Source organism: Chiloscyllium plagiosum, chromosome 21 (assembly GCF_004010195.1).
Source record: "Chiloscyllium plagiosum isolate BGI_BamShark_2017 chromosome 21, ASM401019v2, whole genome shotgun sequence".
NCBI classification, from domain to species: domain Eukaryota; kingdom Metazoa; phylum Chordata; class Chondrichthyes; order Orectolobiformes; family Hemiscylliidae; genus Chiloscyllium; species Chiloscyllium plagiosum.
Window position 1 is genome coordinate 21473771 of NC_057730.1, and position 25514 is coordinate 21499284.

At 38.6% G+C, this 25514-nt stretch overlaps 1 protein-coding gene across 2 annotated transcripts in view; it reads left to right on the top strand.

The window, feature by feature from the left end:
- adcy9 (adenylate cyclase 9) overlaps positions 1-25223 on the top strand; it is a 171973-nt gene extending 146750 nt beyond the window's left edge. Inside the window, exons 6-10 of one of the 2 annotated variants that reach the window (XM_043711470.1) lie at positions 3328-3533; positions 7456-7615; positions 9001-9149; positions 17402-17440; positions 18805-25223. In XM_043711470.1, coding sequence (XP_043567405.1) covers positions 3328-3533; positions 7456-7615; positions 9001-9149; positions 17402-17440; positions 18805-19963 — 1713 coding nt within the window. In that variant the 3' untranslated portion in view covers positions 19964-25223. The remainder of the gene's footprint in view (positions 1-3327; positions 3534-7455; positions 7616-9000; positions 9150-17401; positions 17441-18804) is intronic. The other variant, XM_043711471.1, reaches the window with a different exon arrangement.
- The last annotated feature ends 291 nt before the right edge of the window (positions 25224-25514 follow it).

The following is a 25514-nucleotide window of genomic DNA, read 5'->3' on the forward strand; positions in this document are numbered from 1 at the left end:
AGGAGGTGGAATTTGAACCCAATATTTCTAAGAACTCGGCTCTGAAATACAAGAGGATGAAAGTGAGGACTGTAGACGCTCGAGACTAGAATAGAATGTGTGGTGCTGGAAAAGCACAGCAGGTCTGTCAGCATCCGAGGAGCCGGAGAATCAATGTTTCGGGCAAAAGTCCTCCATCAGAAAGGTCATGATGAAGGGCTTTTGCCCAAAACTTCGAATTTCCTGCTCCTCAGATGCTGCCTGACCTGCTGTGCATTTCCAGCATCACACACTTGATTCTGAAATACAAGAGTCCAATGAGAGCATCACCAGCTCTCAATCAACTCTAGAGTTGATCTATTTGTGCCTTGTGCTCAACTGAAATAGATCTGTTTGGAGTGCGTTAGACTGGAGATCTAAAGGTCCCTGGTTCAGTCCCACATTCCAGTAATCAATTAGTTGTACGTGGGGGTCAAGAGTGTGGCACTGGAAAAGTGCAGCAGGTCAGACAGCATCCAAGGAGCAGGATGAATAACCTGGCTACATCCAGGATGGTTCTGCTCCTGCTCCTCAGATGCTGCTTGACCTGCTGTGCTTTTCCAGCACCAGTCTCTCGATTCTAATCTCCAGCATCTGTAGTCCTTACTTTCACCTAGTTATATGGGTGTACACTGCATATGTTCTATCACTTGTGCAATAATGCTGTTTTTATCTCTTTTGCAATAATGTACAAGTTACTTTTCTATATGCTTGCCGACAAGTTGCACAATGTATTATATGGAAAGCGCAGATGTTTGTTTGAAATGAAATTTATTGCTCCCTAAACCCAAAAACCAATAGCTAACATTTGATTTGCATCTTGGTAAATATGAAGTGAGAGAAGCTTTAAAGAAAGATGTTTGCTTTTTGGCATCTGCATTTCTGACATTTATGCCTAGTTGATCTAAGAGATCCCATTAACTTGCTGTGTCATTGACTTTAAGCCCATATCCCTTGGTATTTTTAAAAATGTTTAATTTGTTAGGTTTTAAAAAATTAATTAAGCTTGATCATTTTTCTCCAGTTGCAATGTATTGCATACTCAATTTACCTGTCATCAGTCAGAGCATTGAGTTCAAGAGTCATGTAATAGCTGTACAAGACATTGGTACAAGGACGTGAATAGGAATGGTTTGGAGAGATATAGGCCAAACACTGAGGAATGGGACTGCTTCCTTTTAGGAAGCCTGGTTGGCATGGGCAGGTTGGGCTGAAGGGCTTGTTTCCATACTGTATGACCATATAAAAATTTAATAAATTTCTTTGAAATCTAGCAGTTTATATTAACACACCTTTAGTGAAATTGTCTTTGATTTTACAAAACTCTATTTCTGTAGTTTTAGAATACAATTGATGCTTTAGATTCTATTTTATAAGAAGGAAGATCGTGTACAAAGCTTTGGACAAGGAGGCATTGCATTCTGTGTTAGATTTGATCAATGTTCACATGCAGAGATGAAAGTATCCCTTTAATTCCTCATCTGCCAAAACTATCTGTGGAATGAATTACCAATTATTCCCCCTTTATAGATTTCCAAAAGATTTGCTTTTTTTTTATATCTGCAAGGTGAGGATAGTTCATGATCAGACAGTGGAATTAGAAATAAGTCTTAATCCTTATCAGTGTTAGACTGACAGAGTTTGAATGGCTTTGCTTGTTTTCTGATTTCTTCACCTGAAGTTAACTAATCAGATCCATCTCTTGATGTGCTGAACAGTAATTATACTGAAATCACTGCCATTAAAAAAAATAACAAGACTAGTTATCACTTACGTTTAAGATGTTGCTATATGCAAAATATACAAGTGCTTAGCTACAGAAAGAAATTCATCAATTTTTATAGTATTATGGATATCCCATTGGTATGTAAATGTTTGTTTCTTTTAGATATGATGTGTGATGAAATTTCCAAAGTATCACACTAAGTCTCTCCTATTTCCCTTCCTGCTTGAGAAAACCTACTTCTGCAACTGTTAATTCTTAGTCATATTCTTTTGTATATGTTAACCAAGTGATGAGATTACCCAGTTTGTCTCCGCCTGCTGTCTACTCTATCAACTTGATGTAGAGGAACAGAAAGAACCAAAGTTACATTTATAACTAACATACATTGATAGTTGCATTAACTAGAACATGTTCACAGTTGCCATGGCAAAGCTCCTGATTTTTCCTTCTGTGGAGCTGCCCTCTGATGTAATCGCCTGGGTCCTTCAGCTTAAACAAAACCTCATGCTTGTAGTATGCAGCTTGCTTTCAGAAATATGACTTGTTCACTAGTGACCCAATCCAGTTTTCCTTGAGGATTTGTTCTTTTTAAAATTTACTTTGAGAGGAACCTTACTTGCAACATCAGGATTAAAGTACCATATCCATTTGCCCTTGTGGAGGTGATAGTGAGCTATAATTTTCAGCCATTGCAGTCTATCTGACGTAGTCCTGTTGGAAATTTTGATCGAGCAGCGGTGGAACAATGAATCAAGATGCTGTGTGACTTGGAGGGAGGCTTAATGTTGGTGCTATTCTGTTTTTTTTTGTTGCACTTGTTCTCTGTAGTAGAGATTAAATCTCTCATTGTTGAAGGAAATTTGAGAAGTTGGTGCAGTTCATCTTGTGGATAGTACATGATTGCTACTGAGCACTGGCAGTGGAGGGAATGGATATTTATAAGGGTGAATGGGCTGCTTTGGCTTGGGTTGTGTCAAGTTCCTCTTTTGATGCAACATATGCCTGACAATGCCCTTTATGCATCTGCATTTTTGGATCTGTTTTACTGAGTTCAGTGTTTGTATTTTAAAACCTGTCGCTAATTTTGGTTATCCTGAACTGCCTTTTAATTGACTTGCATCCCATTATTCTGATGTAATTTTGTATGTTTCAGCCTTTATGACTACTTTGCCCCCAGCTGTGCTGAAATATAACGAGACTTGCTCAGCTGTCCAGTTTTGCAGAAGAAGATCGAGTTCTAATTAGGCTTGCAAAATATTTTGAAATGAGCAGAAATTATCCAAACCAGATGAAAGAAGTGAATAGATCACCCATGGCTATAACACAAAGTTAACGCCAGACATCTGAAATATTACGAGATTAACATTTATAGGACAATATTTAGTTAAGCTTGGATGTAACAGACTGGTGGTACCATTGCTTGCTTTAACCAATTTCTTTACATTAAGCATTTTATACATGGAATTGTTCATTTGGGTCATTATGTTTCCCATCTGTTCTGCTTTACATGTTTGTAATGTTCTGGTATTTGAACTTGTTGAACATGTACAGTATTTTTTATTTTTCTTTCTTTCCCCCAATAGGTTGTGAACAATGCATCAGAGAAGACGTTTGCCAGTGCCACATTCAGTTCACTCCTTGATGTCTTTCTCTCCACCATAGTCTTCCTCTTTCTCTCCATCACATGTTTCATGAAGCAGGGATTGTGTGCATCTCCTTCGCATGCCTCTGTTGTGGTTTTTGTCCTTGCGATTCTGCTTCAAGTTCTTTCCTTGGTTATCTCCATCAGGTGAGACGAGCATTCTGTATGGAGGGCTGTATGCATTTGGGGTCCATGCTTCTTGGGAAAGAGCTGGCATAATGTCAATTCCCTCCATAAACCATTGTTTGTGTGAATGTCTGAATGCATCGACTCTGGCTTATACATTGGGTTCTACCCATAAGTTGGTCAGCTTTAAATGTGCACCTTTGTTAAAAAGCTTGAGATGATAAAACACAAATCAAGGAGGCCAGTGTTATAAGTCTCACTCTCATGAATTTTATTGATGCAGCATTTTATTGCAACAATCTTGAGTATTAATGCTTTTAAAATTCAAATTGCTTAATTAGGTAATTGAGCTTTGGATTAGACTATTTACTTCAACTTTTACTTAGATGTCTGAATTGCTCACAGATTACTGGGAGTTATGTTTCAGGATACTGAATCAGACTGTTGCATGTTTAATGGTCTCTGGTTTAATGTTTCTGAAGGGATATGGGTTGAGGCCTTGTACTGAAGTAACTATCCTGGTGCTTCAGTGTTGAGTTATCTGATCTCAGTCAAGGCAATAGGGTGACACAGTTGATGTCAACATGCAGATGGTGGTTCCTCAGTTTGCACTGGAGTACCAAACTGAATTTTTTAGCCACTTCACCAGGTATCACAGTGAATCTCTTTTGTTAAGGCCAGGAAGCCATGATGAAATGGTTTAAATCAGAAACATTACCTGCATGTAAGCAATTGATCTATACTTGAATTTGGCTGATTCTCTTGGTGAACATATTTCATCACCATGATAAAAATATAAGGACCATTTTCATTAATAATATGTAAAGTTTCAACACCATATCTCCTCTTCTGCCTGCCATATTCCCTCATTCTCCCCATTGTATCATATTGATGGGGAAAGTTGCACTGTCGAGAGGAATCTCGATTATCCGAATACCAATTATCCGAAAATCGGATTATCCGAAGGAGATCTCGAGGTCCCGATAGGAACATTACATCAAAGACTTGTTTCCAACAGTGATCGCATTTTTTGTTTACAGTGATTAAACAGGCATCGTCTCCAAATGACTGACCTCTCTCCCAACACTTTCCTTGGAGTTCTACAGAGGGGTGTATCCTAACCCCACTGCTTCCCAGGAATAATCTCTCCAACATTGTCCTGTACAGAGCAAACATGGAACCTTTCAAAAATTTGCAGTAAAAGGTTGTGTGTGTGTATCTGTGCACTATTTGGAGACTTACCCCACAAAGACAGCAGCAGCAGTGTTGTTGTTGGTGTGTAGTCCAGATGCCCCAGAGAGGGTGGGGAGGTTGGGCTTGAACCAGGTTGGGGACAGGGTGGGGAGGTTGGGCTTGAACCAGGTTGGGGGACAGGATTGGGAGTGGGGTCGTGTTTGGACCGGTTTGGGGCAGGGACTCGCGAGCTTTGCGCTGGAGAGCAGGCGAGGTGCTGGATCGGGTTTGGCGGCGGTTTTGGACGGGTTGGTGGGGATGGGGGGGGGGGAGACAGGGTTTCACGCGCTGTGTGCGGCTGCAGTCTCCTGAATAGGGAGCAGACTTTAAACCTCTGAGCCTCAGAGGAAAGGCATTTAATCGATTCACCGAATAATAGATTATCCGAACGAAATAGTGCCTGCCCATCACGTTTGGTTAATCGCGTTTCCACTGTATATGGATAAGAAATGGGAAACAATATCAACAAAACAAATCCTCTCAGCTTCTTGAAATTATTAACACTTCTGTGTGCTGAAGTTTTAGGCAAATTTTCATCCTCTTATAATCCTGAGGTGTCTTATAATTGCACACAAAATAAACTTAACGTATTCTCATTACCACACATCTATCAGCCATGAGGAATCTTTAATATGATTACATGTGAGACACCAGATCTTGGCGAGCTTTTGCCAAGCAGCAAATCTTTCAGAAATCAGACTGAATAGCTGAGTAAATATTGAGCATTTTGTGAATGTGCTGGATGTCAGCAGTTGCCTAGCAAGCCCTCTCGTAAAGAATTCAAGATCATGATGGACTAACTCGATTGCTACCAACAACTCTTGTCCCTATCTTCTGCAAACAAATGATCAGGCCTTTATTAGAAAGGCATCAACATCTTTGAATGTCACTGCCTGCTTGCTCAGATAGTCATTAAAAACTGTGAGGGGAGGAAGCTGCAGAGGTGGTAGGAGCCACTCAACTCCTGCATTCGAGTTGCTCAGAGGGCACAGGGACAGTTTAATCACTCAATTACCATTCTGACAATCTTTCTCAACACTGGCCTTTTCACGATCTGTGGGCAAGATTTGACGCACAATCACAACATGAGACTGACACAATATTAGGACTATATAATTACTTCCACTCCATTGCCCCTTCCTGCTGCTCCTGGGGGTCGGTTTAGTTCAGTTGGCTGCTTTCTGAAGCCGACAGCCTGGGTTCAAACCCTTTACTAGCTGACGTTTATCACAAAGGACTAAGTGGATTAGCCATGGCAAATGCAGGGTCCTGAGAATCATGTGGGATATTCTTCGGAGGGTGGCGTGTGTACTCAATGGGCCGAAAGGCCTCCGATTGCACTGTCGGGATTCTCTGACTCTCCTCCTCAACCTCTCCCTTCACCTGACCCTCAGGTTAAGCCACCACCAGTCGTGTCTCCCTAATGAGAGAGAAGTCCCATGGTCTGGTAAGAATGGGAGGACTTTGCTTAATAACCCTACAGTGTTTTTCGCCCTTCAGATTTTTACCCAATTCTCTTTTGAAGCTCTTATTGATTAAGACTCCCCATCCTTTCAGGTGGCACATTCCACATTACAACAATTCCATTGTATGTACAAGGAAAATCTAATCCAAAGTGGTGCAGGTTAGGCGAATTGGCCACGCTGAATTGCCCAATGTGTTCAGGAATGTGTAGTTTTGTCAGGGGTAAATGTAGAGTAATGGGGAATGGGTTTGGGTGGGATATTCTTCGGACGGTCAGTGTGGACTTGTTGGGTTGAAGGGTCTGTTTCCACACCGTAGGGATTTTATGATTAAGATTCTAGACTGGCACAATTGCACTGAACCTGAATTTCCAGGTCCCAGACTAACAATAATGCAAGCTATCCCTTATAAGGTGACTAGTAATGACGCCACAGCTATTTGCTTCTCATTGCAATAAGGTTGAATATAGACTACTGCAATCTATGAACTGGAATTCCATTATGGTGCACAGCATTATTTCTAACTTCGGTCAATTATTTATTAATTCTTTTTCTTCCATTCTTTCCCAAACTTGGGCTAACATTACGTAAAATGCTTATTTTGGAGTTTTGGGTGGCAAAGATCTGGAACTTTGCAATGCAGCTTGTGTGTGTTACAGTGATAATTATACAGTTTTCTTACATTTTACAGTTTTATTTTCTTAAAAGCTTTGGCAATAGTATATTGAATTGCAAAGCAGGAGCTACGTTTCAAAGTGAAATGGCAAATTGTTCTATTTCCAATGGATTGTTCACCTCCGGTTATTTCAGTTTCATGGTCAACTCCAGCCTTTACTGGAAAACTAGCTCCATCTCCTGAAAATTATTGGTACTGCGTGCGCGCGCGCACACACACACACACACACACACACAGCAAATGAGATCAATTGCTGGAAGCATAACACGTCAGGAAGCATCTGTCAACACAGCTAGATAGGATAAACACTTCAGGTTGATCTTTAATTTTTCATGTAGACTTCAGAGATTTCTCAGTTTGTGTTAGAATACAGAATAACAAAGTGCAGGCACAATTCAGAGTTGGGTCTGGTTATTCGTACTACCAAAGTTATTCTTTTCTGTGGTTCTAAACCTACTTAGTTTAAATATAATGGCTGTGGTAAGTTGCAGCAACTTCATGAAATTATTTAGAACTGCTGATTTAATTCTTAACTCCCCTGTTCTAACCTCAGCCCAATGTTCCATTGTAGAATGGCATTTTACCTGGATGACGTGATGCCATGCACTAAAAGGCTGATGAAGGCGATCTCTGGTTGGCTGCCTCGTCATTTTTTCGGAGCCATTCTCATCTCTCTCCCTGCAGTTGCTGTGTTCTCTCAGTTTACATGTGAATTTAAAACCAATATAAATGTGAGTATCTTTGCATTGTAGTGGGAAGATAAATAAAACAAAGAACCAAGGTGCTGAAGATCCGAAGCAAACAAGAACAAATTGTTGGAGAAACTCTATTCAACTAGAATTAAGAATGTAGTCAAAAAGGATTTACCACTTGTTTTTAACAAAATCAGAATTTGCTAGAGGAACTCAGCAGGTCAGGCAGCATCTGAAGAAGGGTCACTAGACTCAAAACATTAACTGTTTTCTCTCTGCAAATGCTGCTGGACCCACTGAGTTTCTCTCGCAAATTCTGATTTTGTTTAAAATAAGTAGTAAATCCTTTAATAGATTGCTCATTTGGGATTTCAAGGTTGCATTGAAAGAATGGTGGAAGCAGATTAAACAGTAACTGCTGAAAGAGATCTACAGGGCAATTGGGATAGTGGGATTAATTGATAGCCCTTGAGAAAGGATATCGTGGCACTGAAGAGAGTGCAGAATGGTTCACTAGGTTGTTTCTGGAGTTAAGAAGGTTGGCTTATGAGGAGAGACTGAGTAGACTGGGATTATATTGATTGGAATTTAGAAAAATGAAGGGGGATCTTACAGAAATATATAAAATTGTGAAGGGAGTAGATAAGATAGAGATAGAGAGGGTGTTTCCATTGGTGGGTGAAACTAGGATAAGAGGGCATAACCTCAAAATTAGGGGGAGCAGATTTAGGACCAAATTGAGGAGGAACTTCTTTACCCAAATGGTTGTGAATCTATGGAATTTCCTGCCGATTGAAGTAGTTGAGGCTTCCTAAGTAAATGTTTTTAAGATAGATACTTTTTGAACAGTGAGGGAATTAAGGGTTATGGAGAGAGGGTGGATAAGTGAAGCTGAAGCCATGGAAAGACCAGCCATGATCATGTTGAATAGCGGAGTGGGTTTGAGGGGCCAGATGCCAACTACTTCTAGTTCTTATATTCTTTCAAAGACTGGCTATGTTGGGCTGAAGGCCTCCACCTGTGTTATATATGACTCATGATCTTGATCATTGTTATGCTCTGACTTGAGAGGGACTTTCAAATGAAGGCACTTTACTACATTATTTTAAACAAAAACAAACTTATGCGTGCCACTCAAATGAAACGCAAAATACTGCTCATATTGGAGATCTGAAATAAAAGCAGTGTTGAGGAAATTCAGCAAGTATGGTAGCATCTTATTCAGAACTGTAGAAGAGTCATTTTGGACACTAAATGTTGACTCTTTCTCTGTCCACAGATGTTTCCAAATCTGCTCTGTTTCCCCATACTTTGTTTTTATTTGTGCACATGATCTTTGTGAACCAGAAGCAGTTTGGCCTGTATTTTGTTAACTCGTGGCTCTTTAACTTTTTAACTTGTTTTACATGTTGCTCTTTCTGCAGGTTACCATGTTCTTCTGTTGTGCAATGATCATTACTTTCATTCACTACTGTAACTTCTGTCAGTTGAGCTCCTGGATGAGATTCTCTTTGGCCACGATAGTAGGCATATCACTTCTCATCCTGCTGTATGTGACACTATGTCCTTCCATGTGAGTATTGTACCCTTTTCACATCTGATACAAGGTTGGATTCCTTTATAAATGTTGTTCACCATTCATACTTTGACAACTCTTTGGTGATATGACTTTATTTGATTTTTTTTAAAATGTAGAATTCTATGAAATGTGTTTGAAGCAACACTATATCAGCTACAAGATAGCAGAAATTGGGTTTATACCTGAATGCACTGTCCAGAAGGGAGCAAGGATAGAACATAGAATATCTCTAGGTTGTTTTCAGAGAAACAACAGTGTCCACAGTATGATTGATTGAACTTTATAACCAGTTAAAATGGGGCAAGAGTGGGTCTAAGTTTAGTACTTTAAACTTGAAATAAGGACAACTATGTGGGTATGCAGTTGATCCAGCCGAAGTGATCTGAGTCACTGGGATGGAATATAGGGAAGCAATGGAAAAATTTTAAGGGGATAAATTCAGAATACTCTAAGTGTTTTTCTACGGAAAAGAAAAAAATCAAGGAGTGGATCAATCATTAATGGTTATCTGAAGAAATTAAAGCACCAGAATTAAGGAAAAAATACAAATGCACAAAGGTGAGTGGCAAGTCAGAATATAAGAAAAGATAAAGAAGACTAAAAGGTTCATTAGGAAGAAATTAAGTGTGGGAGGAAGCTAGCTATAAATGTTTTAAAAAAAAAAAGCCGGAGTTCCTGCATCTACCTTTTCTTTTAAAAAAAAAGCAAACAGTGAATTTTGGTCCTCTAAAGCATGCAAATGGGGTGTTAATAAAATAATAATAATAATAATAAAGAAATTGTGAATGAAATGAACAAGTATTTTGTTTGTCTTCATTATAGAGCATATAAAAAACATCCCAGTATAGCTATAATCAGGGGATGGAAGCAAGAGAGGAATTTGGTGAAATTACAACCACAAGCAATACTGTGTAAATGGATGGAGCTGTGGCCTGATGAGTACTTGGTCCTGATGGGCTTCATCCTAGATTTGTAAAACGTGGTGGCTAATAATATAGTAAATAGGTTGGCATTAATTTTCCAAAATTTGCTCCATTCTGGAAAGGCTGGGTTAGTCTCCAATCAGACTATTAATGTAACCCATCTATTCAAGAGAGGCGGAAACCATGAAACCAGGGTGATGAGGTGATGAATTAATCATTAAGGAGGTTATAGGCTGGTGCTTAGAAAAGCTCATGGTAATCGCAAAGAGATGGCATAATTTGGCAAAGATAAGTTGTATTAAACTGGTTTATTGAACTGCTTTGAAGGAGTAAAATATGCCATGGATAAGGGACAGCCCATTGATGTACTATACTAGGATTCGCAGAAGGCTTTTGTCAAAGTGCCATGTAAAGCTTATTATGCAAAATAGACACATGCCACTGTAGGTAACGTGCCAGCATGGTTAGAAGGTTGACTAGCAGGAAACAGTATGCATAAATACATATTTTTCAGAGTGCCACAGTGTGACAATAGGAGCCCTTCGGGGGTTTGTATTGGTGCCTTAGCTCTTCATAACTTGTATCAACGACTTCGATGGATGAGGGGATCAAAGGCATATTAGCTAAATTTGCAGATGATGGAAAGACAGCTAAGAAAGTATGTTGTGATGACATAAGGAGGTTGTAGATTGAGGTTTTGAATGGGCAGAAAACCTGTCAGATGAAATAAAATATGGGAAAATGTAAAATTGTTCACTTTGGCAGAAAAGTAAGAAAGTGTGTCACCAAAACAGTTGAACTGCAGAATTCTAAGTGTACAGAGATCTAGGTATTTTTGTGCATGAGTTACAGAAAGTATGCAGGTACAACAAGTAATCAAGACAGCAAATGAAATCCTATTCCATTTGAGATCATTCAAAATATCATGTGAATGCCAGCTGAATTACTAGCTGCCCATTCTAATCTGATTCATAGCCTTGTAAGTTACAGTGCTTCAGGTGCAAATCCATGTTCCTTTTAAATGATTTTACTGTTTCTACCTCATGGCAAAGTAGGCAGTGAATTCCAGACACATGCTACGCTATGGGTAAAAAACACACTTTACTGTTGTCCCCTCTACCTTTCTACCAATTACCTAAGTTCAGTCAGAAACCCCCCCCAACCATGAACCTCTGCTTCCTGCAATTCAACCAATTGTGGTTCCAATTAGCCAAATTTAATTAGATTCCTTGGGCCCTTAACTTTGCTATCCGTTTCCAATGTGGGACCTTATCAAAAACCTTGCTGCAGTCCAAATAGACTACATCAAAACCAAACCATTGATACCATCCTACAGTCCACAGCCATCCTAGTCACTGTCAGTACCTGGCCAGTTCTCAATCATGTTCTCAACCACGTTTCAGTCTAAATCATTAATATCTACCACAAATGGCAAGGAATGCAACACTGATCCCTGTGGGACACCATTGAAAATGGCTTTCCATTTGGAAAAAACACGCATCAGCCATTACCATTCCATCCCTCATCTCAGCTGTAATTGATTCTTTAACCAATAAAGCTATGCTCCATCTTTTTAAAATCCCTATCTGTATTAAGCTTGAGAACTCAACATCCCTGTCCAGTCTCAAAAGAACTGCCATCCTTATCCTACTTTAAAGTGAAGCAGTTTCAGTTATCACAAAGATATGTTGTCATGCATTTATCTGTGTCCCTAACTTGTTAGTTTTATTTGCTGTATTACTTGTGTTATATGTAAAATGGTTTATTATAATGATTTAATATTGCTAAATTCCTTTTACGTATACTATGAGTTTGACTCTGAAAGCTGAGGTTACATGCTAAGTACTGCTTACTGTTTCCTGCTCTGAACCTGCCCCTAGATTCCAAACCTTTTGCCAATCTTGTTTAAAGCCTCCCCAACAGTACTAGCAAATTTCTTTGCAAGGGTATTGTTTAATTGTAAGCCATCTAAGTTCCAATGCCCCAGAAACTTGCTACCCTCCTGAGTACCCTGCCCTAGCAGAATGCCTGCTTCTGCTCTGTAACATCTCATTATTTTGGTACCAGGGAAGTATGGTACCATCCTGGATAATGTCAAAAACTTCTTTGATCTCTGACTTTAAAAACCTCAAATCTTATTGCTCCTTCTCTGTCTGTCTCACCCTGATGCCATCCACTTGTCAATTCTCTTATCATTATCCTAAATGAAATACTGAATAGCAAGCAAAATATACTTTGGGCTCTTGCATTGTCTACTTGGTGGTAAGCTGGGCGGATATCTATTCACTCACTTATATACTTCTCACCTGTGGTGTGATCACCTCCTTAAACTGGCTCTCCATTTAGATCTTCAGCTTGAGCTCCAGCTGCAGCCTCTGTTATGTATCCATGAAGTAAAGTTTCAAAACCCAGAGCTCAAGCTTGTGCAGCTGGTGGCACTTTATGCAGATACATTAGTCTGGCGTATATAGTGTATCCATTACCTTTTTCACTGCAGGATGTATATTCCAGTTGGTTAAGTAGATCTGCAATCTTGTAATTTTAAGCGCTACTAATTACAGTGGAATAATAGAAAAAATTTCAATGCTCGTGAATTACCTTTCTCCCCTGCAGAGAAAGCGAGGATGAAAATGTTAGGAGAGAAAAGGTCCCCACTCGATGCGTGCACATATACTTACTGCTAACTCAAAAAATCCTATTTTTAAATATTGTAAAGCCAAAGCAACAACAATGGAAGCATTTATTTAGACTCCCTGAAAACTGAAGGTTCAACAAACTGGATTAAACCAGCTAATAATTAACTAGCTGCAACTTTTCTCAGTGTGTCTATTTTCCTGATTTAAGGTTGCAATAAAACTTCTCTTAACTAAATATTGCAGTTTAAGCGAATTGCTAAATTACAGGAAAAATAGTTTTTAGATTACCTCTTAATATAAATTATCTGCTCCCAGCCAAGGAACTATCTCAGTATGTTAGAGGCACTTCGGAGGAAATTCACTAGATTGATGCCTGGAATGAACAAGTTGCCTCATGAGGGTAGGTTAGAAAGACTAGGGTGTTTTTATTGAATTTTAGAAGCATGAGTGGTGACTTCATTAAACTGTGTAAATCTTGATGTGGATGTGAAAATTGTTTCCTCTTCTGGGTAAGTTCACAACTAAAGGGCACTTTGAGGCTGCCCTTTTAGGATAGAGATTAGGTTAATTTTTTCTCAACAATCAGCAGCTTTGGCACACTCTGTCACAGAAGTGAAGAAGAGAGAATCATTGAATATTTTTAAGGTGGCAGTTGGTAGGTTTTTGTTAAGGAAGGGAATTAAGGGTTATCACACCTAGATGGGAATATTGAATTCAAAAGACAAACTGCTCAACCAAGATCTGATTGAATGGCAAGGTAGTCTCACGGGGCTGAACAATCTACCTGTCTTTTCTTTATGTTCATGTGTCAATTCGAGGTGAGGGGACATCTAAGAATTAGGGATAGTACAGTTTTTTCTGATTAGAAAACGAACTGATTAGAAACCTAATTTGATGATGACGGTGAGAACTGCAGCAATCAGTTCATTATGCTTAAGGAATTTCCTGCATGAACAAGACTGCAAATTCTTCAGATGGATAGTCTTAGATTCAAGCTGTATGAATAATCCATGTCTGTGCAAGTACTGTGGGAAATGAGATATGTAATGAAGAGAGAGTCTGTATCTGAACCATGCTTGGGCTGGTATTCTTGTCAAATTCATAACTAGTGAAATAGTGAGGAGTTTAAACTAAGCAGTGGATATAAGGGATCAAATTTGGGAAGGCATAAATCAGATTAGAATCAGGCCAAAGAGAAAAATACTAACAGACGAAATCATGATAGTAACGAATAGTGTACAAATCTAAGAGGCAACAATTGGATAAGATGAAAATTTGCAAAGGGTAGGAAGATAAAACTGTAGGCTCTGCATCTGCGTGCATGCAACTTTCAAAATAAAATGTCTAAGCTGAAAGCACAAAGACATACTTGTATGATATGGTAGCCATTGCAGAGAAATGGCTGCAGAAGGAAATGGATTGGGACCTGAATATTGATGGCTACAGGACACTTAGGAAGGACAGGAAAAATAGGAAAAGATGGATGGGTGGCTCTGTTAGATAATGGTATTAGCACCGAAGAGAAGGATGATCTAAGTTCAGAAAACCAAAATGTGGAAATAGTTTGGCAAGAAATGATAAAGGCAAGATGTCACTTGCAGGAGTGGTATGCAGGCCGTCTAACAGTAATGACGTGGTAGTGTGGAGCATGAATGAAAGCTTGTCAGAAAAACACGGTGATAGTGGAAGGTATTAATCTACCTATCAGCTGAGAAAGTGGATGGGCAAATGTAACTTAGCTGAGAAGCTATGTTCCTTTTTATATTTTTCTTTGCGTGTTTATCCAGATTTGTGTGTAACTTCTGAAACCAAAAGTCAATACTGAGAGCAGCATTACCACATCAATTATCAGCATGCACAGACATGATGAGTTCATAGAAAGTTTTCTGAACAGCAATGTTCTGAACCATCCAAAGTGGAGGTATGCATGACCTGGTATGGTGCAATGAGGTAGAATTAATTAATGATCTAATAGTGAAGGCAACCCTAGGTAGCAGTGACCAATAAAAACAAAAGAATAACTTTTTTAAAAAAAAAGAAAATTACAGTACATGAGCAAGCTAGCCAGAAGTATAAAAACAATGGTAAGACATTTAAAGAAGAATTAATGAATGTTGCTCCTATAGAAAGTAAGACTGAAGAATTGATATTGCAAAATGAAGAAATGACAGATGAATTGAATAGGTATTCAGTATTGATCTTTAATATAAAATAATCAAGTAATGTCCTAGAAGCAGTAATAAATCAGGAAATGAAAGGAGGGAGGAACCTGATGAATCTCAATCCCCTGACAAATGGTGCTAAGTAAACTGTGGGAAATGCGGACTGACAAATGCCCAGGTCCTGAAGGACTTCATCCTAGAGTATTAAAAGAAGTGTCTAGTGAGAGAGCTGATGCATTGGCTTTAATTTTTTGAAATTCCTTTTTCTTAGGGAAGGTCCCATTAGATTAGAAGATGGTGAATTCGTTATTTAAAAAAAAGGGAGTGAGACTGAAAACAGGACGCTTTACATCTGTCACAGTGAAAATGATAGAAGCTATTGTTAAACTTTGTGATGCAGGGGTAGCATATTGACATGGATAGAAGATTGGCTTGCTAACAGGAAGGGGAGATAAAGTGAGGAAGCATAAATTAGTCATTTTCAGATTGGCAAGATGCAGTGAGCTTGTGCAACATGGATTGGTGCTGAGACCTCAACTATTTGCAATTTATAAAAATGGTATAAGTGAAGGGATGGAAGATATCATTGCCAAATTTTCTGATGACATAAGGTTGGGTAGGAAAGTACATTGTGAAGAGGACAAGACTACGAAATATATAGATAGGTTAAGTGAGTGGGCGAAGGCAAGGCAAACTTGGTATAATGTGGAAAATGTGAAATTATCCACTTTGGCAGGAAGAATGAAAAGTAGTACATTTTCTAAATGGGAAGAGATTGCTGAGCTCAGATGCACATACATGTCCTCATACATGAGTTGCAGAAGATTAGTATGCAAGTACAACAAGGAATTGGTAAAGCTAAATAAAAACCAAAAGAACCAGTTCTGAGGAAGGATCAGTTGATGTAACATCTGGAGTAATGTGTACATTATTGTTACTTTATTTCAGGAAGAATGTAAATATTTTGGAGGCCGTTCAGAGAAAGTTTATCAGACCAATACCTGGAATGTTATGAGGAAAGGCTGGAGAGGGTAGGCTTGTATCTAATAGAGTTTAGAAGAATGAGAGGCAACTTCATTGAAACATGAAAAATCCTGAGGATTTGGAGAGGATGTTTCCTGTTATGGAAGTATCTGGAATTTTTGATCACTGTTTAAAAATCAGTGGTCACCCATTTAAAACTGGTGAGGGGCATGAGTCTTTGGTACTTTTTTTCTTGAGAAGGTAGTGGAAGTATGATCCTTAAGTATTTTTAAAGAAATAGATTCCTGTTAAGTAAGGAGCTTAAAAGATATCAGGAATTGACAGGAATGCAGATTTGAGTGCAGATCATTCATGCCCTACTGAGTGGTAGAGTAGGCCCAGGGAGCTGAATAGCAATCCCTTCAATTCATATTTGTATATCTTGTCACATCTGAAAGGGATCATGGATGATCAGCCATGATCATAATGAAAGGTGGTGCTGGCTGGAAGGGCCAAATGGCCTACTCCTGCACCTATTGTCTATTGAAAGTCACCTTTTAAGTAATGACACTTTCGCCAAGGATGATGACGAGAGCAACAAACTCCCCCACCCAGTGTCACAAAGTGGTGAAGGCTAAGTTCTAAGAACTATTTTCAAGATTGACTTAACCCGTGGATAAGAAATCTGTTTATGGAGAACAGAAAGTGAAGTTGAGGGAATAATTAAATCAACTATCTGGAGCAAACTTAAGGCACCAATTGGTCTGTTTCTGCTCCTGTTTCTTAAGTTCTGATATAAATTAATCTAATATCTAAATGCCAATAATGTATAAATAAATAGCTGGAAAAGGAAAATTTCAAAAGTTAGTCTATCATCTTCCTGAATTAATTACAAAAAGCATGTTAAATCATATAATTTTTGTTTTTGGTAAAATCACTTTGTCCTAAGGTTTTACCCATATATATCCAAGATTCAATTTGCAGCTGGGAATTTGAATCGACAATTCCGTGCGACTGACTTGCAACTGATGTTTGCACCTGGACAAGGGAAATTACCATTTGTTCAGTTGTTGGCCATTGGTAATGGACAGTGTTACAGTGATGGCTTCAGCAGGAGCTACAGACCCACTGTGTAAAACAAGATGGGATATCTTTCACCACATATAAATAATAACGAAAATGTGAAGAACTGATGGAGAGCAAATTGTCTTTAAAGTGTGAGTCAACCTAGTGAGGTAGAGAAAAGACAAATACCTGGAACTAGATTTTGAAATACATTTTAGAGAGAGTTGAACAAATCTCCAAGCTCTTAAATCAATTGTTTTCTTAAAACAATATTTTAGTAAATATGCTGGTCCTAGGTGGTCTATGAGTAATGTCATTGTAGTACGGGGGTGAAGTTAACAGGAAAATGAATAACTTGAGTAAACTAATGATTAAACCTGTAGAAACTGCACTTTAGGCTAACAGGTTAGCTGTAAGAAGTTAGATGGGTTGGGAAGTGAAAAAGTGACATGCGTGACAAAGAAAACTGTTTTCAGACATATGTTTTTTACTTGCAGCTTTCCAGAAACCACATCTGAACCTATAGAATCATTCAGGTAAGATTTAAGATCATGTCATGACTCTTAAGATCAGTTGTGGAAAGTTGGTTTTCAGCAACTAATTTAATGATTATTATTTTATCAAACACCTCAGTCAGTGCAGGATACCACATGATTTTAATCTTTCTTTCAGACCCTAGGGAAGTGGGGTTGAAGAATGACATTTCGCACTATATTGCCATTGATAACCAAGTGCATAAATTCAAAGTAATTAGCACAAAGCTTAGCAAGATATTGAGAGTTTTAAACCTAGAGTGTGCTGGGGCCTGGTACTCATTGCCTGAAACGATGTAAGGAAGAGGAACTCTTTTTGCCTTAAAAAATTACTTTAAAATACATTTGTAGTGTGACAAGTTGCAAAGATGCTGTCCATTAGTTCCTTTGGCAAAGCAGACACATGAGCCAAACTGACTTCCTTTTTTCTGCAGTAAGTTTCCTATGAATTTAGATTTTTAAAGATCCCAAAGCAATATTTCAAGGAGAGTCACCAGTTCTGTTGATGTTTTAGCATCATTCATCCTTCAATAAATACTATTTGGACAGTTCATATGTATATTGAATCAATTTTCTACTTTGATATAATGTGCCATTGGCTGTAAAGTGCTTTGAGACATCCTTAGGACATTAAAGACACAGTTTCCTATACACTAGGACCTCAGGATCCTGAATTAATTTTAAATCTGAAATACATTTTTTTTCTTTTAGCAAAGGTATTAAGAGGTGTGGGCCAAAGGCAGATATATGCAGCTAGGCCACAGATCAGCCATTATTTCATTGAATGGTGGAATGAGCTTGAGGAACTAAATGGCCTGCTCCTTTTCCTATGTTGAGTAAATCTGGCTACCTAATATTGCATCATTTTAAAAGCAGGCTTATAAACACAGTCTGTGGCTCCTGTGGCCTGGACAGGTTGTAACTTGTCTTAGAACAACATTTAGGCAAAAGTGAGGACTGCAGATGCTGGAGATTAGAGTCAAAATTAGAGTAGTGCTGGAGATGCACAGCAGGTCAAGTAGCATCCAAGGAGCAAGAAAATCGACGTTTCGGGCAGGAGCCCTTCATCAGGAATTAGAAAGTTTAGTCTATTTAAAAGCTTCTCAACCTCATTTGAAAACATGCACGTTTACATTTTTCCCCCCTGCTATTTCCGCAATCATTTTGAATTTTTCATCCATGTAACATTAATCTAAGTTAGAAAGTGTTATCCAGTTGAGCATCCATGTTTATTACAGGCAGTTCTTTGCTTTGAATCCATTCTGTATAGTAAAGCATGACATCTAGTTATTTGTTTTTGCTTGTCATAAAGAAAACTCATTCACTCTATCCATCTCTCTCCATGCCCCCTTTCTCTCCCCCAAAAGCAGAGAAGTTGGGTGCAATATTTCGATGCCAACTTGGAGTTCAAAGAATCTGGAGTTGATCAGACACGAGGTGATTCTGGATATTGTCTTGTTGCTTCTGCTTGTCTGGTTCCTGAACCGAGAGTTTGAGGTTAGTTACCGTCTCAATTACCATGGAAATGTGGAGGCAGATCTTCATCGGCACAAGATACAGAGCATGAAAGATCAAGCAGACTGGCTCCTTCATAACATCATCCCAGCCCATGTGGCTGATCAGCTCAAGGTAACTCCTCATTACTCCAAAAACCACGAAGATGTTGGAGTTATTTTTGCCAGCATAGTTAATTTCAGTGAATTTTATGAGGAGAACTATGAAGGGGGAAAGGAATGCTACCGGGTGCTGAATGAACTTATTGGTGATTTTGATGAATTATTGAGCAAACCCCAATTTAACAGCAATATTGAAAAGATTAAAACTATTGGAGCTACTTACATGGCAGCTTCTGGGCTGAATCCATCACAACGGCGTGATAGCAACCATCCGCATAGTCACCTACAGACACTTTTTGAGTTTGCCAAAGAAATGATGAAGGTCGTAGATGAGTTCAACAAGGACATGCTATGGTTCAACTTTAAATTAAGGATTGGTTTCAACCATGGACCCCTCACTGCAGGAGTTATTGGCACTACAAAGCTACTGTATGACATATGGGGTGACACTGTCAACATTGCTAGTAGGATGGACACTACAGGAGTGGAGTGTAGGATCCAGGTGAGTGAAGAGAGCTATCGAATATTGAGCGAGATGGGCTATGACTTTGATTACCGAGGGACGGTCAACGTTAAGGGTAAAGGTCAGATGAAAACATACCTGTACCCAAAAAGCACAAACACTGGGATCATCCCATCACACCAGCACTCAGTGTCTCCAGACATCCGAGTGCAAGTGGACGGAAGTATTGGGCGGTCACCTACAGATGAGCTTGCCAATCTTGTGCCTTCTCTGCCAGTCTTGGACAGATCCGGTCACTGCTCTGCTAATACTGAGGCTAATGACTCATCCTCTGCATGTCAGAAGGTCACGAAAGAGCAGATTAAGGAAGCTGACGACAAAGTGGGTGATGAGGATCCAGAGGAAATGAATGAACTGACAAAGTTACAAATATCTAGCCAACTATGATGCATCTTTTCGTACCACAAACCGGCTTCACCCGGGAGGAATCAGTTCACGTTGGTAGTCTGCGTGACATGATAATTAGCTTTCCGGTTTTTAATATTTCATTTTATGTCCTGATTGCTGTGTGGATCACAGTAACACAGGATTCAGCTCCATTGCAAATGTCTGTGCTGTTTTTTGATATTAAGTGCCTTTGGAAAAACTGAAGTATGTACTTCAGGTAGAATGGATGGAGGTAACTGAAAGCATGGCTTAATTTTAGAACCCTGGATAAAGCTATGGTTACATCCTTCCTCCACCTTTTCTGTTGTCCATACACCTCACTCCTGTCTCATTTTCTTCCTCCATGCAATTTTATTTCTTGTACTTTTTGTACCTGTAGTTAAAGTAATCTTTTAATTTGGGCATCTGAAAACAACCACTGAGGGTGGATGTTGGTGAAAGCGTTCAGTACACAAGGAGTGGGAGGGATCTGGTCAAGTAAATTATTAACAATCCCTGAGTAAGTCCTGATTTATTCCAAATTATGAAACGAATATGCCAGTTCAACCTTGAGGATACAGCCCTGTCTTTCATTTTCTTTGACTGTACCTACAAACCACATGTTGAAAGCAGACTGTGGATGGGTTTCATATGCACTCTTCCATGCTGGTGTCTAGAGAGCTCTGATTCTTTTAAATTCTTTTCAGTCAATATAAGTCTTGAGTTCAGTGTTTGTTCAAATCTGTATAAGAAAAGTTTTGAATGTTGAACAGCCTTATTCAGTATAGAGAGTTGAATTAATGTAAATATTTGCATTGATTCCAGGTTAGAAAACAGACGTTTTGATTATCCCCAAAAGCTAAATGTTCTCATTAAAAGCCCTGACACATTCTGATTCGAGATCTACTTTCAGTTCTTAAAGTTAACTATAGTTAGAAATAGAGGTGTGGAATAAGGCAGGACCACTACCCAGACCAGTGGGAGACTCTTACTGCTGAGCAGATTCCAGTCATGGTCCACCTGACCACAAGCTACCCACTGAGTAATGTTTTGTCTTGTAGCAGTCAGGTTTTGCTGCAGTAACAAGTCACTTTCCAGCCTTCAAGAAGGGGAAAGCAGAATAGTCTGATCACTACACAAAAGGAACATTTCTGCCAAACCACATGTGCAGCATTTCCAGAAGCGATGGAGTTGTCTGTTCCTTCCTCTTAACTCTAGGAAGGCTATGGTGGGCTAATGTGCAAATGACAAAAATTGTCGCTAACAAATACTTTATTTAAATGTTTTTGGAAGGCTGGACTTAAATTTATGAAAGCAACAAATGACATTTATTTCATTGTAATGATTTTTGATATAAAAGGGTTCAGTAAACATTCCATCATTACAAAAATTCTGCATGTGGTGATGGACGGTATGCAAATAACGGCACCTCCTTTATCTTACCAAATTGAATAATGTATATTATTGATGCAGTTTTCACACTAGTTCAGAGAGTGTATGAATTGAATTGTGTGCATCCCTTAAAAATAGTATACATTGTTCAGATCTGTGTTACTACTGGTGTTAGTAAGAGATTTTCCCCAACTTGTTGTCTCTCTTATTTCCAACATAAACTCTATGGTGTATTTTATTTCAGTTCTGCTTTTGTTTGAAGTTTTTGGTTTATACATATTGAAACCTGTAACAAGCAACTGTTGACACTTTGAGACTGTGTCAGGAAATGTAAGCCATTCTGATACTGTGATTTGTTCTTCAGACTCCTTATTGTGAGGTGTCAGCAAATTGTCATACTTTAAAAATCAGTTCTTCATTTAACTTGATTCTTGACATTTCATCAAGTGGAGTACTGGTTTACATTTTCCCACTAAGTACACAGACACTCTGGGTGAACTATTGGAAAACTGTCCTGCTGGAATTTACCCTTAATATGACTGTATCTTTCCCCAACATTGGGTGAGAATTGATAGATATTTTTAAAAATGCAATTTGAGGATGCAGTGTCAAACAATGTATGGAATAATGTTAAGATGTTTGTAATAATGATAAACCAGTGTTGGAATTATGTTTTATTGAACAGTATTAAACTGAACAACCCCAAAATGATATTTATGGGGATCTGTGGCATGGTATTTTCAGGTTCTGTTGGTTTAAGTAGATGGATCTAGTTTGAGATTCTTTGACCATGTTGTGTGCACCCTCTCTTGTGAGATCCGAAATCCAGATGCATTGGGGCTTGAAATGACATTGTTCTAGATTCCTACTTTATAGCAAGGTCTCGATTGTGGCAGCCTGGGTGCTCAACTCACATAGGGAACTTGTTCAGCATGGATCAGTATGTAAATGCATATTCAGGCAGCACAATAGTGCAATTGATAATCGTCTTGGCAAGGTTTCAAGTATTTGATCTGATCAATGCCTCTCCACCAGTAAGTAAACAAGGCACTCTTAACGAAATTGGTCATCAGGTCAAAAATCTAAGGATGAGTGAGGTATTTAGTCACCCCTTTAATCGATTGCATCTTTCTGAAATACATTTTTATAAAAAATGACAAAATGCCTAAATTCATTTTAAGCTGCCTTTGGTTTCACTCAGCTTCATTATTTTAGTCCAAACCATCTCCAAATTTTGCAAATCCGGCCTTCAATCAAACAACTTGTGTGTACACATACTTTGATTTGATAGTGTGTTTCTTCTGATGGGTCTTGAATATTTAATACACAAAAGTAAAACTATAAAAACTACAAAGGGATTAGGCCACTTTTATCCTCAAATTATCATAATTGTGTAGTATGATTTGATTCCATATTTAATATTTAAATGTTGGTATTTATATTAAAGATTGAACTGAAACACTAGCAAGTTCTACATCAGTAACCAGATTTCTGGTTCAGAGATTCAGAGATCATCTTATAGTCAGAATGAGAAGTTGCTGTTCTCTCAATTTATCACCTGGGTATCTGAGCAAGAGCTCTGCAGTTAATTCTAAGCCCTAGGTACTCTGTCTTTCTGCAGACAATTATCCTCTCAAGTTCACTCAAATTGAAACTTCTGCCCTAATTGCACTGTTAAAAGTGGAATGAAGATACCTTGTATTAATGAATGAAATATATCTCATCTTTGTATAATTCAAACTCAAATCTTTTGTCTGAGGCCTAGAAATAATGGTGTGAGATTACCAACCAGTCCTGACATGCTGGGGTTTACTAGAATATGTCACCTGGACTGCTTCAACTCCTCATGGGAAAATATCTCGTCTTTTACAGCAGAGTCCAAAAGGTCTGAGTAAGTGGAAAACATGACCTGATCTCTCAGACAAGTTATAGCTTTTAATGAAAAAATTTGTCTTGCTCCCCACAGTTTATCTCCTTAAAGTTTGCACATGGTTTACAGTGAAATTCCCACCTGTGAGGTTTCAGCACATTTTCCAGATATGTGGCAAGTTTTTGTTTCATGTGTGTATTTCTTTCTAATTCATCATCTAAGTCACTGTAGTTCTGGCCAGGAAGCCTGCTCCATACTACTTCCAGTAATAGTGACACCAACACCTGACATCCAATTAGCACATCAGAAGTGATGGAGCCTGTATTCCAGCAATCTGTTGCAGGTTCTAGCAGACTGGACAGCTGTTCAGTATTTTTCAACTCTATTTAAATTTAATAGTTGTATAAATTATTTGATCAGTAGTTTGTCCATAAGAAGCTCTGCACAATTGAAGTCAGGCTTCGCAACAATAGCAGTGAACACTCAATACCCTCCCCACCACTTTTCAGGATAGTCTTTTGTGGCATACACTATTCTAGCTGTGTTAGTTTTCAATTTCTCCCTCACCTCCCTGCCCTAAGTAATTTGCCAAAACTGACCATTAAAGGACAAATCAGTACTTTTTAAGACAAAAGGGTGTTGGTTTTAATTATTGTATAACATATTGTATATTATATATTGTTTACACTTGGGCATAACCATGACTGCTCTATTGAGGTGTGGCAGTGCTGTTGAATGCAAATTGCTCCAAGCTGAACAATTTCATCCTTTTAGTGCTTTGACCATCCTAATTTGATATTGCTGGAGTGCAGAGAAAGTGCATTCAGTCTGTTTTTGAGTGGGATTCAGCTGAACATTATATATGTGGATTCAATGGCCTCTTTCTCCTACCTCACATATATGGACAGACTTTGTACACAGACCCCTCCATTAAAACACACAATCATGGTTCAGACCCATTCTTGCACGATGTGTGCAGTTTCTATCAGTGCAGACTTTACAAATTGAGAGTGCATCACTGTGGAATTTTATTACCTTTCTCAAAAGTGTTGTCTGTTTTTGAGAGACGCTGTTCCAAATTTTGTTCTTCCCTATTCCCCTCCCCATCACAGTATATAACTGATATTTATCAGAATTAGCCATCTTGAATCCTTATATATCCTAATTACCACATGCTGAGACACTCCAGTGATGAGCAAACAGGGTTGGCTAGTTAGTTGGTCTGGAGGGTAGCTGGGGGATTTTAGATAATGCAGACCAGCCCACTTTGATTAGATAATCTTTTCTGTTGTACCTTGGCGTTTGATCTTCCCAATAATTTTGTTGCAAAACATTAATTGAAGGAGTCCTTGCACTTCCACTTTCAGCCCAAATAAACAAATATGGAATCACACTTGTCCATTTGAGACTCTGCCTGAAGAATGTCATCACACTCTAGCTTGAGCCATGCAGTGACATTTGCAAAATTACATAGCTACAGCCAATGCAAAGATGGATCTTGGAATACCAAACTGGCCTAAGCACAGCTGCTGAGACCTGCCAGCTGCTGCTAGAACATAGCCCTAGCTTGTGGTAGTCATGAAGGAGCAGTTCTCTGAGCAACACTAAAGGCAGTGACTGTGTGTGGCCTGTTGGGTGTATGGGGTTTATGCGTTGTGGAAAGGGGAGTGCTGCTTTGCAGTTGGTTTCACTTGTAAATAGTTTGCCTATGCTTTGTTGATAAAATGTATGTGAAATATTAAGCTATATGTATATAGATAAGCAATATATGACTTATTACTACCAATCTGTAATCAATTGTATATTAAAAACCATTTTACTGTGAATAACAGGACATAATTTCACTGTAAATGTTCAGAGTACCATCTGTCAATTGGTACAGTATTCATAATAAAGCTAAACATGAGTTGTGCTGTGAGGCACAAGTATTTCACTGTGGGAATCTGGACAATGAGGACTGAATCATACTAGGCTGGTAAGTTCAACTGTCCGTGTGCGTGTCATTTTAAAAAACAGAGAGCATCCATACCCCAATGTTTTCAACAGCAAAAGACTCTTACCCAACTCTTAATTATACTGATGCACATTGATATATATTAATTTACATTGTGATCATTTTTTTCTTGGCTGTCTCTGAAAACATGGTTCTGTGTTAAGAGCTCTCCTAAAATCGTGTTTATTTTTGTATTTATATTTACTAGCTTTCCTTGATTGTCTTTACTTCAGTAGGAATTAAATATTCCTACTGTCAGCGAAATTAAACTTTGCAGATCTTGGAGAATCTTAAAAATCATTGTTTGACATAATGAT